This window comes from Vipera ursinii (genome assembly GCF_947247035.1).
Source record: "Vipera ursinii genome assembly, chromosome: 10".
NCBI lineage: Eukaryota > Metazoa > Chordata > Lepidosauria > Squamata > Viperidae > Vipera > Vipera ursinii.
Window position 1 is genome coordinate 11,243,755 of NC_139520.1, and position 14,326 is coordinate 11,258,080.

At 38.9% G+C, this 14,326-nt stretch overlaps 1 protein-coding gene across 1 annotated transcript in view; it reads right to left on the minus strand.

The window, feature by feature from the left end:
• The window catches only part of CDH8 (cadherin 8), a gene marked incomplete at its 3' end in the record, with an annotated part of 198,355 nt that overhangs the window by 137,393 nt on the left and 46,636 nt on the right, over positions 1-14,326 (minus strand). Inside the window, exon 2 of the mRNA XM_083370510.1 lies at positions 1,560-1,854. Coding sequence (XP_083226636.1) covers positions 1,560-1,854 — 295 coding nt within the window. The remainder of the gene's footprint in view (positions 1-1,559; positions 1,855-14,326) is intronic.

Genomic DNA, 14,326 nt, shown 5'->3' on the forward strand with positions numbered 1-14,326 from the left:
GTCATTCATTACCTTCACAACAATGTGGGGGATTTGAAGCTGGTTCAGTCCACATTTATTATAATGCAAAAAAAAGATCTATAAAATATGGCATACCACAGACTGTACGTGTGTAGTTTAATTCTCCCAAAAGCTCAAGGATGCATTTGAAACCATCACTTTTATCTTCCTGGAGGTAGATTAAACTGAAAGCTTAAGCTTATAGAATGCATTTTCAGACTAATTAGTGATCACTGTGAAGCAGTTTTTACTGATAGAAAAGCTGATGGGTCAGTTCATATTGGATATGCCATGTAGTTTAACATGTCCTTATCGGTAAATTTGAAGTGAGACTTGTGTTTACCTCTATTTTAAAAAAGCCAACTCTACATTTGCATCTAAATGTGTAGATCATTATATCTATCAAACTTTCTAATTGTGTTAGTATGCCTTCCACTCCAGTTAGCAAGTGTCACTTTGTCCAACAATAGTGTTCTGTACCAGCCTGCTACCGGCCCTGCAGAAAAGGCAGGGACAGCCCCTTTTACAAGAAGGCAAGAGGCTGGAACTAAGCCTGCCAAATTTATGGATATAAAAGCAAACAAGAGACGAACCATGAAACAGGAGCTATTCAAGCGGTTGCCTTCAGCAAACCAGCCCTCCCACGCATTCCCCTTTTATACAGTTCAGGGTGTGGCTTCTCTCTGCCTCCTTCCGAGGTGCCCCATTGCCTTCCTCTGTTTACTCCTGATTGACTGCCTCCTGCGTCGGGCATCCTTGAACAGGGCCAGCTGTGGGTCATCTTCATCCATGCTGTCAGGCTCACACAGCTGGGTCTGCGTTGTGACTGGGTGGGAGGGGCCTGGCTGAGGGCTCTCATCAGCAAGCTCTCCAACCCCCTCAGGAAGCTCTTCAACACCCCCCTCCTCCTCTGAATCGTCCGACCCAACTGCCGAACCCACAGGCTGACCCTGAATCTCAACAAATAGCCTGTGCTACTAACCATAACTTTGTACAAGACTTCTCACTGAACAACAAATTCCAGTATGCAAAGCTTCATTGCAAGTTGTTTTTTGTCCTCCAAAGTAGTCCCAAGACATTTCCCCTGAGTTTTCAGTGCTTATTTTGCTTTAATTTATTTTAGTTCAAACAGCCAATTGAATAAAATCCAACAATGGACTTTTTGCTCTCAAATACATTTTTCATACAACCACAGAGAGCTAATTATATTTCAAAAGAAATATAGGAGACGTTAGCGCGTAACCATAGATCCTAAGTGCTGCACATGAACTAGGAAAAAAAGAAGTTCTCCAGATAGATAAATATTAACCTAATGCTAATGGTATCACAAAGATGTGCTGGAACAAATATTGATAAACAGCTTCAGCAACATTACTCTTACAACACCTGAACTGTAACTCAAAACAACCTAATTGTTCACCAAACAATTCATCTTTCAGAGGGACTAAAATAATTGTTTGGGGAAAAAGCTTGCTCAGATACAAATCTGGAAATGCAAAAGCGAGGAGGAATAAAATGCTTTCTGAAGAAATGTGGAAATCTCTTTCTGTCATACATACCTACAAGAGACATTTCTGGAACAGTCGCATGATATGGGCCATCTACAAATTCTGGTGGGTTGTCATTGATATCTTGGACCTTAATAATGAATTCCGAAGGAGGCTCCAGAGGTTTGTTTGTATCCCTATCGACTGCTTGAGCAGTCAACGTGTACTCTGCTTTTTCTTCCCGGTCAAGTCTTTTCATGGCGTGGATGTCTCCTGTCTTGTCATTGATCACGAAGATAGTCCCAGCACCATCACCTGACAAGATGTACTTGATCTTGCTGCTTCCTGGATCCAAGTCTGTGTGTAGCTGAAATTATAAATAAGCAATTTGTTTGTTGCACTCATTCAGCTACCCATCTTTCTCCCCTCCCCACTGCACATAAGATAAGATAGATAAGATAACCTTTATTGTTAGTTTTTTTTTTTTACTGTGGGAACAATAGCACACATCAAAAATGAAATTTAGTTACCCGCTCTCAAAGTGAAAACATACATGACACACACCTAAACATACTATATACAACATATGTATGGACCCACACCCCTACATATACATAAAAAATAAATATGAAACACTGTCCATCTTGACTGTATAAAGGAAGCTTGAGAGTTCACAAGGTTTATACTGTATGGAATGAAACTATGGCTGAATCTGGATGTTCTGCTATGGATACCTCTAAGCCTCCTCCAAGAAGGTAACAAGGAAAACGGGTCGTGAAGAGGATGTGTAGTGTCCCAGACAATCTTACGGAGCCTGCTCAAGCAACGCTTCTGTGCTATGTCCTGGTTGTTAAGGGTGGGAACTGCCAATGATCTTTTTGGCCATCCTCACCACTCTCTGCACTGCCTTCCTGTCTGAAGCAGTGATGCTTCCAAACCAGACTGTGATCCTGGTTTGGTATTTTCATCTCAGATCTCTTGAACAGTCTTAAAATGCACAATTGACAAAATTTGCCTGCGTGCTGAAGGTAATCGTACATAGGTTTCTACAAAAGTGTAAATCACTCTGTTTAGTTCAACCAATTGTTCTATAAATGTCTTCTGTTAGTCCCTGGAAATAAGCAAAATTTCTAAGCACCTCTAATGGATCTATAAAACTATAAGAAAGTAGTATTCCTTATTAACTTTGTTACTCAGACATTTACATGACAAATTTTTGAGTTTCAGTTTTTGTTGCTTTTGCTTTTTTGGTGGGGGGGGGGCAACTAGGATTATATCTGAAGACATTCAGATTTGATCTTATTCGTTTTGCTTAATTTGCAATCCCGGCAAAGGATTATTTAATCTAGTGATGGTATTTAGAATAACAAGGAAAGATAGAAGTATTATTTCTGATGAACTGCCAAACTGAAAATCAGCTAAGATAGGATTCTTTTTTAGTAGGCTGCTTGAATAATAACTTACTCTCTGTTCTCTGGATATTATATATTTTCATTGAAATCATGATTAATCACTTTTCAAGTACTTTCCACAGCTTGAGGATTTACTCATCTCTGCAAATTGGTCTTTTGATTTCTAGCAGCACACAGCAGCTTATGTATTATTACATATGAGGACCGTTATGCCATGTTTTCCCACCACTGACTCTCCTCTCATTCTCACAAGGATACACACACAAACAGAAATACTAAATAAAGCTACCTCTTTTCATCAGTAATAAACAAAATCCGCTTCTATTTAATGATTCCAAAATACTGACAACATTATAAATATATGGAGATATTAAAAATCTAGCTAGTCAGTCTGGATGAAATAGCTTTTCTTTCTTCATTGGAAAGCTATGTAGGCTATACAGATACAGGAGCTTCACACTGTTGACCGCTGGTTTAAGGTATTGCTAAATTCTTCAATGTATTTCATGATAATTCTAGAGAAGTTTATTAAATTTAAGCATGTTTATCTTGTTTACTCACAAATAGCCATCTGAAACGTGAGATATTAGATAACAGCAAAAAGAAAACCCAGCTTTTTTTTTTTTTTTAAATCGCTTGCTGCTGGAGAGATAAAGACAAGCTAATCTATTAATTCATTTCTTCCTTAATGTTAGTAATTCACTAAGACACTAATTATTTTCTCCTGTTAAAATCAATAATACAGGTGGCAAAGAAATTAAATGCATTATCAAGCCAGCTATTTGAAACTCTCATGTGATTTTTTTTTAAAAAAAAATAAATTATAATAAAAATTATAAAAACCCCTTTAAGAATGTTTCAAAATCTATGTCACTTTTCCCATTTTTAAAGTAATTAAATGCACTAATTTTATCTCCTAGGATGTAATTTCTTAAGTATCATAAAATATGTATGAGGATGTAAAGTCATTGTTAGGATTCAAAATTCTTTTCTCATGTCAAAGTTAAAGATAATTAGGTTCATAATTATGTGGGCCCACAATGAACAATAGACAAAGAACATAGGATGAGTTTCCACTTCTGCTACGGTGGAGATATACACTGTGTTTTGTTTTTTTAAATGTATCTATTATTTGTATCTATAGCATTATCTTCGGGTCCTAGTCCATGTCTCCAACAAAAGAACTTAAGATTATTATATAGGGTGGGTTATGAATTAAATGCATTTCTTAAAAGTTTTTCCATAAATCTGCACGTTACCCTTTGAAGACTGATGTTGCATTCTCCAGTTGCCTATTTCAGATGATCAACCTTCATAAGGCACATAGATATATCCAGTGGGGGGATTCAAATATGTGAACAACCGGTTCTCTTTGTGGATGCCGCTTCCAGAAATCCATTCTGGGCCTGGGCAACAAAAAATTAGCTACTGGTTCTGCCAAAATGGTGCAAACTGGCTGAATCCCACCACTGGATATATCCATAAGAGTACAGAGAATCCTTCACTTACAATAGTTCACATAATGACTGTCTGAAGTTACAATAACTGAAAAAAGTGACTTTATGATCATTTTTCACACATATGACCATTACAGCATCCCCATGGTCATGTGATCAAAATTAAGATGCTTGGCACCTGACTCATATTTTGCAACCTTTTGACAAGCAAAGTCAAGGGAAATCCAGATTCACTTAACAACCAAGCTACTAATTTAACAAGTGCAGTGATTCACAACAACTGTAGCAAGGAAGTTTGTAAAATGGGCCAAAACTCACTTAAATGTCTTACTTAGCAACAGAAATGTTGGGCTCAAATGTGGTTGTAAATCTAGAACTATCTATCTATCTATCTATCTTTCTATCTATCTATCTATCTATCTATCTATCTATCTATCTATCTATCATCTATCTATCTATCTATCTATCTATCTATCTATCTATCTATCTATCTATCTATCTATCTAAACAGAGACATAGAATCAAGATCACACAATGTATTAGTACTGCTTTATAAAACCCTAGTAAGACCACACCTTGAATACTGCAATTTTGGTCACCATATCACCAAAAAGATGTTGAAAGTTTGGAAAAAATTCAGAGAAGAGCAACAAAGATGATCAAAGGCCTGGAGACTAAAACACACGAAGAATGGGACTTGGGTTTGGCTAGTCTAAAGAAAAGAAGAAATAGGGGAGACATGATAGCAGTGTTCCAGTATCTGAGGGACTGCCACAAGGCAGAGGGGGACAGGTTGTTCACCAGAGCACCAGAGGGAAAAACGAGAAACAATAGTTGGAAGCTGATCAAGGAGAGAAGCAATCTGGAATTAAGGAGAAACTTCTTGACAGAGGAACAGCTTACCCCTAGAAATCATGGGCACTCCGTCACTGGAGATTTTAAGAAGAGACTAGACATTCACCTGTCTGAGACAGTATAGGTTCTCCTGCTTGAGCAGGGGGCTGGACTAGAAGACCTCCAAGGTCCCTTCCATCTCTATTCTATTCTATATACAGTATACCAAAGCTATCATCTTGAGTAGGCTCATAGCTACTCTACAAGCAATCACTTACTTGCTCATTATGCTCATGACTCATTTTTGGCTTGATATACCATTTACAAAACTGTGAATGTCTTGGGTGTATTGCAAACAGCCTTGGTGGAGCAGTGGGCTAATGCCTCCTTAAGTAACACCAGCTGCCTGCAATTAGTGCAGGTTCGAGTCCTACCAGGCTCAAGGTCGACTCAGCCTTCCATCCTTCCGAGGTAGGTAAAATGAGGACCCAGATTGTTGGGGGCAATTAAGCTGACTTTGTAATAATGCCGCTTGGGGTGTGTGTGAAAGCCCTAATAAGCAGGCATATACATAGAATGAAGGCTACTGCTAAGCTTGTAAGCCATCCTGAGTCTTCGGAGAAGGGCGGGATATAAATGGAATTAAAATAAAAATAAAAATAAATAAAAACAGAACCATGATAGTTTGCTGCACTGCAGGCATCCATACAGTTGTAGGAGGTTTATTAAAAATGTTGCAAATATGATGATTAAATAAAATCTTTGACTCAGTTACCATTTCAAAATGGTTTCAACTAATTCCCACCTTCTCTTTCCTATTTGATATCTTCCAAGGGAGATGGCAGGGATTAACTGCAGTTTTATTCCATTCAGATTGTGTTATATTACCACAGACGGATTTAATGATGACATACTGAATAATCTGAGACACAGAAGTTCAATCACAGAAGAATATACAGTAGGTATACACCATGGTAAAGATTTTTTTTTAAAGGGGTCGGTGGGAGAACAAAAGGACTTTTATGAATCTTTCTGAGCGAGAAAAGGTGTTATGACAGTCAATAATACAAATGCTCAATACTATTAAAATAAGTATTATTTTTAAAGCTCCAGTAACTTCTCTAGAAATAAACAAATACAGACCACACTCATCCAATAGGAAACAAATTATGAACAATCTTACAAAACCAAATGTGGACACAAAAGAACACCAAACACCAAACATTTGAGAATTGGATAAATGTTTCCAGATGAATATAGAAGAAGGTGTGATATCAGATCAAGTAGCTTTACAACATTCCCCTGTAAAACTTTCAACTCAAACTCAATTCATTTTATTTGTTTGCGGTCAAAGACCAAAGTACAAATACAACAAAAGAAAAACATGGAAAAAGTAACATCATAGACAATTGGACAGCAGAAGCCTTGGCTGAGGGGAATTACAACATTCTCCTCTAATAGTTACAGCTCTTAAATTTTTTTTAGAGACCTGAGAAGTAATATATGAGGAGCCATCCCCTAAACAATATAAGACCAAATTACTAGCATTGGGACCAGTATGGTCTATTTTAAGGAGAGACAGTAATTTAGTTCTGCCTGCGTTATACATAGGGCAGTATAAAAAGACATGCTCCACAGTTTCAACCTCAGCCCTATCACAGGGGCATAATTGCTCGCTAATCAGGAGCCTCTTAAATGGCCCGTCGAGTAGTGCTGAGGGCAAGACATTGAAACGGGCTAGAGAGAAGACTTTCCTATACTTGGGGATAGTTAGAGTGTAGAAGTATGAAGCCATCCTCAGTCCATAATTATTAGATTGGCTGAAGATCAAAGGGGAGCAGGTTTTGTTAGCTCTGGCTCTTAAATATTGCAAATCTATGTCTACAAGCCATTGGACTACCCTAAATTGGGCATCCTTAAGGCCATAATCTCCCAAGGCATCACCCAAAAAACCTAGCAAGTGGAGATTCTTCATCAGCTCCCTCTCCCAAACTCAACTCTAATTGCTTCATCAACATGTCCGTCTCATTTTTTTTCTGGCAATAATGTAAAAGTGGTTTGTCATTACCTTTTTCTGAAACATTTCTTTTAAAAATCTCACTCCAGAATTACCCAATCAAAGACTAAATGATATTCATCATGCTCAACTTTTCAAGATCAGTCAAGGTTAGGAAGAAACTGATCCATTGTTTCTTTCTCTCCTCTCTCATTCTCTGTTGATCTTTGCAAATTACCAAGCCTATTTGAATACTAATAAACCTAGGTTGTAAAGGTTTGAACTGGCTACTTGTGTTATATTATCACAATTTAGGTGCCATTCCAGGCTGGGACTATGATTCATGTATTTGTTACATGAATCACACATTACACTATGCTATCATGTGATCTACTGTATGTTTGTTTTGACATATTGAAATGTTTCGATCCAGCCACACTGTAAAATTAATTATTTAGTATAGCAATAGCACTTAGACTTATATACACAGTGCTTTACAGCCCTCTCTAAGCAGTTTACAGAGTCAGAATAATGCCCCCAACAATCTGGGTCCTCATTTTACTGACCTCGGAAGGATGACTCAGGAATTCTGGGAGTTGAAGTCCATGAGTCATAAAAGAGCCGAGGTTGCCTACCCCTGGTATATACAGTAAATCTAAGCTGAGCAACCAATTCTACAAGTTGTAGGAAAGTAGCTTATTCTAGTTATCAATAAACAAATCATAGCTTTGTAGTACGTCTCTGAATGCTTGCTTCTCCAGAATATTTCAGAATATCCATCCAGGTTCCTTCCACAAAGTGTTAAGTTTTCAAAGAACCAGTCGCTTGCTCAAGGAACAATAGATCATACTGAACTGGAACTTCAATGGGAGGAAAAATTTCCTCCCTTGATCATAAATGAATTCCTGTTTCTCTTGAATGCTTATGTTGGTAAATGATCTTTTAAAGGATATGTCACTGATGAATGCATTTATCATTCTTTAGGTGCCAAAAGTCACCAGTGGTAGTATAATAAGGCTCTCCTTCTCACCTATTGCCTTTTCTCTATTGAGTGGATACAGAAATCATAAAGGACAAATAAGAATAATAAAGATAGGGATAGGAGCACAGCCTGAAGAGGATGTTGCATTATTTGAAGCAGTGGTGCGTATTAACATATTCTAAAGGTGTTGACATCTCTCACCACAGTATTGAGATTGTAAGCTAGGACTACCTAGCATCTAGACCAGGGGTGTCAAACTCGCAACATCACATGACGTGTCATGACGTATCACAATTTTTTGCCACTCCCAGCAATGGGGTGGGCGCGGTTTTGCTATGATGCATCCAGCCCATGGGCTGGCAGTTTGACACCCCTGATCTAGAAAAAATAAGAAATAGAGGAATCCAGGAATCAAAAGCAGAACATTGCTAGGATTGTTAAATTTGTCCTCTCTCCCAAATTTATTGCTGAATGAATCTATCAAAGTTTCTCTGCAATAGCTATAGGAAATCTCTGATGGCTATAGCTGAATTTAGGATTCGTTTCTAAGAGCTTTTATTTGAGACTGCTGATTTAAACACACATTAAATAACATAATAGCTGTACCAGTTTTTGCTTTACTCACTATGTATTATTTTGTTAGGGTCACCATGTATTCTGGTTGCAACTGTAACTGACATATTAACAGGACTATCCAAATAGTTAAGGTATTTTGATATGAATTAATAAACAAATGGGATGTAAGCTTGGTCCAAGGCAAATTGTCCATCAGAAGAAAACAAATTGAAAATATAGTATACACACATAATTTGCCCCATTAAAAAAGGAATTTAAACTCCTAGTTCACTCATGCTTTAGTTTGCTTGTTGAAATAATGTATGGTGTGAGTTTAAATTTCATACTTTGCAAACTATAGATTAGTGCATTGTTTGAACCCAATCAATGATATTCAACAATTCAGTAACAGCCCAACCAGATGTTACATATTGTCTTGGCTCATCATGTTAATACAAATAAGTACTGGAGTTTGTAAACCTACAATCTGAATGTGTGCACTGAACAGAGGATTGAATTGGAGTTACACAGCTCCCTCTTGCTCTGTGTTGCTAGGACTGACCTAATTATACCCTAGGAGAAATTAGCATGAGCAACCTTTCAGAAGGATCCTTTATGTTACATGAATACAACCGGAGAACAAGCTGTCCATTTGTAACCATATTTCTGTCTCCTAATCCATCTCTGAAAATGTTGATTCCTGTGGTTCTCTCATTTCTTTCAAAAAGGCCAAATGACTAACTGCAGTGGGCCTCATGAGTCAACCGTTCAACTTTTATTTTGAAAATCTCTGCACACTGTTGGACAATATGATGAAGCCTCCTCAATTAAAAAAGAAACTTACACTCCTCCTAAACTGAATTTATTTCCCCCTTCTGTGTTAATGCTGAAATAATGAGGGTAAAACTGGAACAAATACGGTTACATTCTAGATCTAGAAGGTCTTCAAATTGCATGATGTGGTTTACGATTTCTATAAGCTCATGTAATATGTAAGCATGTCAGGCCAACATGGGATTAATTATAATCTGCATTTTTTTCCCTTTTTGGTTTGGCTTGGTTAATTTTATTTTGTGGAGTGTTGGAGGGGGTAGTTTGATCTGCTTTGTCTTTGGTTTTTAGTCAGTTTTGCACTCTGTAGTTCTGCAATCCCATTTTGCAAAATAAAAATACACAAATAGAAATGTTCAGGTTTTGAGTTACAACAATCAGTATCCTGCTTTATTCCTGAAAAAATCAAATAGACCAAATGAAAGAGGATAAATCCAGAAATCCTAGCTTAACTTGGGGGCCAAGCACAGAAGCATAGTTATGAATTCAGATATCAGTGGTAGGATTCAATACCTAGGACAGCAATTTTGCAATTTTGGTAAAGGAAGAAGTGCTGGGTTTCAATTGTTGAGCATCACCAATGAATGAAATTTCTCAGGGCAGATATGTTGGTTCTATCAACAACCTACAGTCTCCTAGGTTTAAGGCTGAGAAGCACAAGGTTAAATATGTGTTAAAACACTAACAAAAGAAAAAAAAGATTCCTTAAATAAACTACCATGTGTTTAAGGAGGTCCCATATTTTATGATGAGAGAGCAATCAACTCCATAAAGTATTCTAGCATACAATAAAGATTTGCACCAAATCATGCCATGTCAAACTGCCAAATTTGAGCTGTAAAGCTTTTAAAGACTATCAGATTTTAAAGTTTGGTCTAGAGAAGTTGAGTATTTTGTTCTAACAATGGTTTGAATGTTGTTGTTGTTGTTAGTTGCGAAGTCGTGTCTGACCCATCGTGACCCTATGGACAACGTTCCTCCAGGCCTTCCTGTCCTCCACCATCCTCCGGAGTCCATTCAAGCTCACGCCTACTGCTTCAGTGACTCCATCCAGCCACCTCATTCTCTGTCGTCCCCTTCTTCTATTGCCCTCAATCTTTCCCAGCATTAGGCTCTTCTCCAGTGAGTCCTTCCTCCTCATTAGGTGGCCAAAGTATTTGAGTTTTAGCTTCAGGATCTGGCCTTCTAAAGAGCAGTCAGGATTGATCTCCTCTAGGACTGACCGGTTTGATCGCCTTGCAGTCCAAGGGACTCGCAGGAGTCTTCTCCAGCACCATAGTTCAAAGGCTTCAATTCTTTGTCGTTCAGCCTTTCTTATGGTCCAGCTTTCACTGCCATACATTGCAACTGGGAAGACCATAGCCTTGACTATACACACTTTTGTTGACAGGGTGATGTCTCTGCTTTTTAGTGTGCTGTCTAGATTTGCCATGGCTTTCCTCCCCAGGAGCAAGCGTCTTTTAATTTCTTGGCTACAGTCCCCATCTGCAGTGATCTTGGAGCCCAAGAAAATAAAATCTGTCACTACCTCCATTTCTTCCCCATCTATTTGCCAGGAATTGAGAGGGCCAGATGCCATGATCTTGGTTTTCTTAATGTTTAGTTTCAACCCAAGTTTTGCACTCTCCTTCTTCACTCGCAACAAGAGGCTCTTTAGTTCCTCTTCACTTTCTGCCATTAGAGTGGTGTCATCTGCATATCTTAGGTTGTTGATGTTTCTTCCGGCAATCTTAATTCCAACTTTTGATTCATCTAGCCCTGCCTTTCTCATGATGTGCTCTGCATATAAATTAAATAGGCAAGGCGACAGTATACAGCCTTGCCAGACTCCTTTCCCAATTTTGAACCAATCAGTGGTTCCGTGTCCAGTTCTCACTGTTGCTTCTTGGCCCGCATATAGGTTTCTCAAGAGACAAATAAGTTGGTCTGGTATGCCCATCTCTTTAAGGACTTGCCACAGTTTGTTATGATCCACACAATCAAAGGCTTTAGCATAGTCAATGAAGCAGAAGTAGATGTTTTTCTGGAACTCTCTAGCTTTCTCCATGATCCAGCGTATGTTAGCAATTTGATCCCTAGTTCCTCTGCCTCTTCGAAATCCGGCCTGTACTTCTGGTAGTTCTCGATCCACATACTGCTGGAGTCTAGCTTGTAGAATTTTAAGCATAACTTTACTAGCATGAGAAATGAGTGCAATGGTGCGATAGTTTGAACATTCTTTGGCACTGCCTTTCTTTGGAATTGGAATGTAAACTGATCTTTTCCAATCCTGTGGCCACTGTTGAGTTTTCCAAATTTGCTGGCAAATTGAGTGTAACACTTTTACTGCATCGTCTTTTAAGATTTTGAATAGCTCAGCTGGAATACTGTCACCTCCACTAGCTTTGTTGTTGCTCAGCTTTTCTAAGGCCCACTTCACATTCTAGGATGTCTGGCTCGAGGTCAGTGACCACCTCATTGTGATTGTCAGGGATGTTAAGCTCATTCCTGTATAGTTCTTCTGTGTAATTTTGCCACCTCTTCTTAATCTCTTCTGCCTCTGTTAGGTCCCTGCCATTTTGGTCCTTTATCATGCCCATTTTTGCATGAAACGTTCCTTTCATCTCTCCAATTTTCTTGAAAAGATCTCTGGTCCTCCCTATTCTATTGTTTTCTTCTATTTCTTTGCATTGTTCATTTAAGAAGGCATTCTTATCTCTTCTAGCTATTCTTTGGAATTCTGCATTTAATTGGGCATATCTTTCTTTTTCTCCCTTGCCTTTCGCTTCCCTCCTTTCCTCAGCTATTTGCAAAGCTTCCTCAGACAGCCATTTTGCTTTCTTGCATTTCTTTTTCTTTGGGATGGTTTTGGTTGCTACCTGTTGTACAATGTTGCGAACCTCTGTCCATAGTTCTTCAGGCACTCTGTCTATCAGATCTAATTCCTTAAATCTATTTGTCACCTCTACTCTATATTGAACAGGGATATGATTTAATTCATACCTGACTGGCCTAGCACTTTTCCCTACTTTCTTTAATTTAAGCCTAAACTTTGCAACAAGAAGCTCATGGTCTGAGCCACAGTCAGCTCCTGGTCTTGTTTTTACTGACTGTATAGAGCTTCTCCATCTTTGGCTGCAGAGCATATAGTCAATCTGATTTCTGTGTTGACCGTCTGGTGATGTCCAAGTGTAAAGCCGTCTCTTGGGTTGTTGGAAAAGAGTGTTTGCTATGACCATCGTATTCTCTTGACAAAATTCTATCAGCCTGTGCCCTGCTTCATTTTGTGCTCCAAGGCCAAACTTGCCTGTTATTCCGGTTATCTTTTGGCTTCCTACTTTAGCATTCCAATCCCCCATGACGATAAGGACATCATTTTTTGGTGTTAGTTCTATAAGGTGCTGTAGGGCTTCATAGAACCGGTCAATTTCATCCTCTTCAGCACCGGTGGTTGGGGCATAGACTTGGACTACTGTGATATTGAATGGTTTGCCTTGGATTCGAACTGAGATCATTCTGTCATTTTGAGGATTGTATCCCAGAATTGCTTTTCCTATTTTTTTATTGACTATGAAGGCTACTCCATTTCTTCTGAGGGATTCTTGCCCGCAGTAGTATACCTGATGGTCATCTGAATTAAATTCACCCATTCCTGTCCAGTTTAGTTCGCTGATACCTAAGATGTCGATGTTTAGTCTTGTCATCTCTTGTTTGACCACGTCCAGCTTTCCTTGATTCATGGATCTTACATTCCAGGTTCCTATGGAGAAAAAATCTTTACAGCATCGGACTTTCCTTTCGCCACCAGACATATCCACAGCTGAGCGTCCTTTCGGCTTTGGCCCAGTCGCTTCATTCTTTCTGGCGCTACTAGTACTAGCCCTCTGCTGTTCCCCAGTAGCATATTGGACGCCTTCCGACTTGAGGGGCTCATCTTCCAGCGTCATATCGTTTTGCCTTTTGGTACTGTCCATAGGGTTTTCATGGCAAAGATACTGGAGTGGTTTGCCATTTCCTTCTCCAGTGGATCACGTTTTGTCAGAACTCTCTGCTATGACCTTTCCGTCTTGGGTGGCCCTGCATGGCATAGCTCATAGCTTCATTGAATTACGCAAGCCCCTTCGCCACGACAAGGTTTGAATGGCACATGCTCAAAGCTGTGAACAATACAATCACATCATCCACAAAATTTCTGACAAAATTACAAGGCTTAAATGTGGCTCCTGATTAGATCGTGGTCTCCTTAGATGTAGTATCCCTATTTACATCCATCCCACCCCCAGACTAGCATATGAAATAATAGATAAAAAATTAGAATACAGGACAGATGAGAACAACCTAACCAGAATTCAGATCATGAAGCTAGTTCAATGCTTCCAATATACCTTCTTCACATTCAAAAGAGAAACGTATGAGCAAATAAAAGGGACAACCACAGGATCCCCAATATCAGGAGTCATTGCAGAAACTGTCCTGTGTGAACTAGAACACTATGCATTTCAAAACTCCACACCTAAATTTGGACCACATGTTTGTCATCAGCCAAAGAAATGCACTGAAAGACTTTCATATGCTACTGAACTCCGTCTTCCCAGATATACAATTCACAATGGAGGAAGAAACAGCTAGACAATCACCATGTTTAGATGTGCTCATCAAGAGGCAGGAAGATGGAAGCCTAAAAACCCAGTTTGTCATAAGGCCACCAACACTCCACGCATTCTTAGTTTCAACAGTAACCATCCACCGTCACACAAAAAAGCTGTGTCAGAACACTATATGGCAGAGTGAAA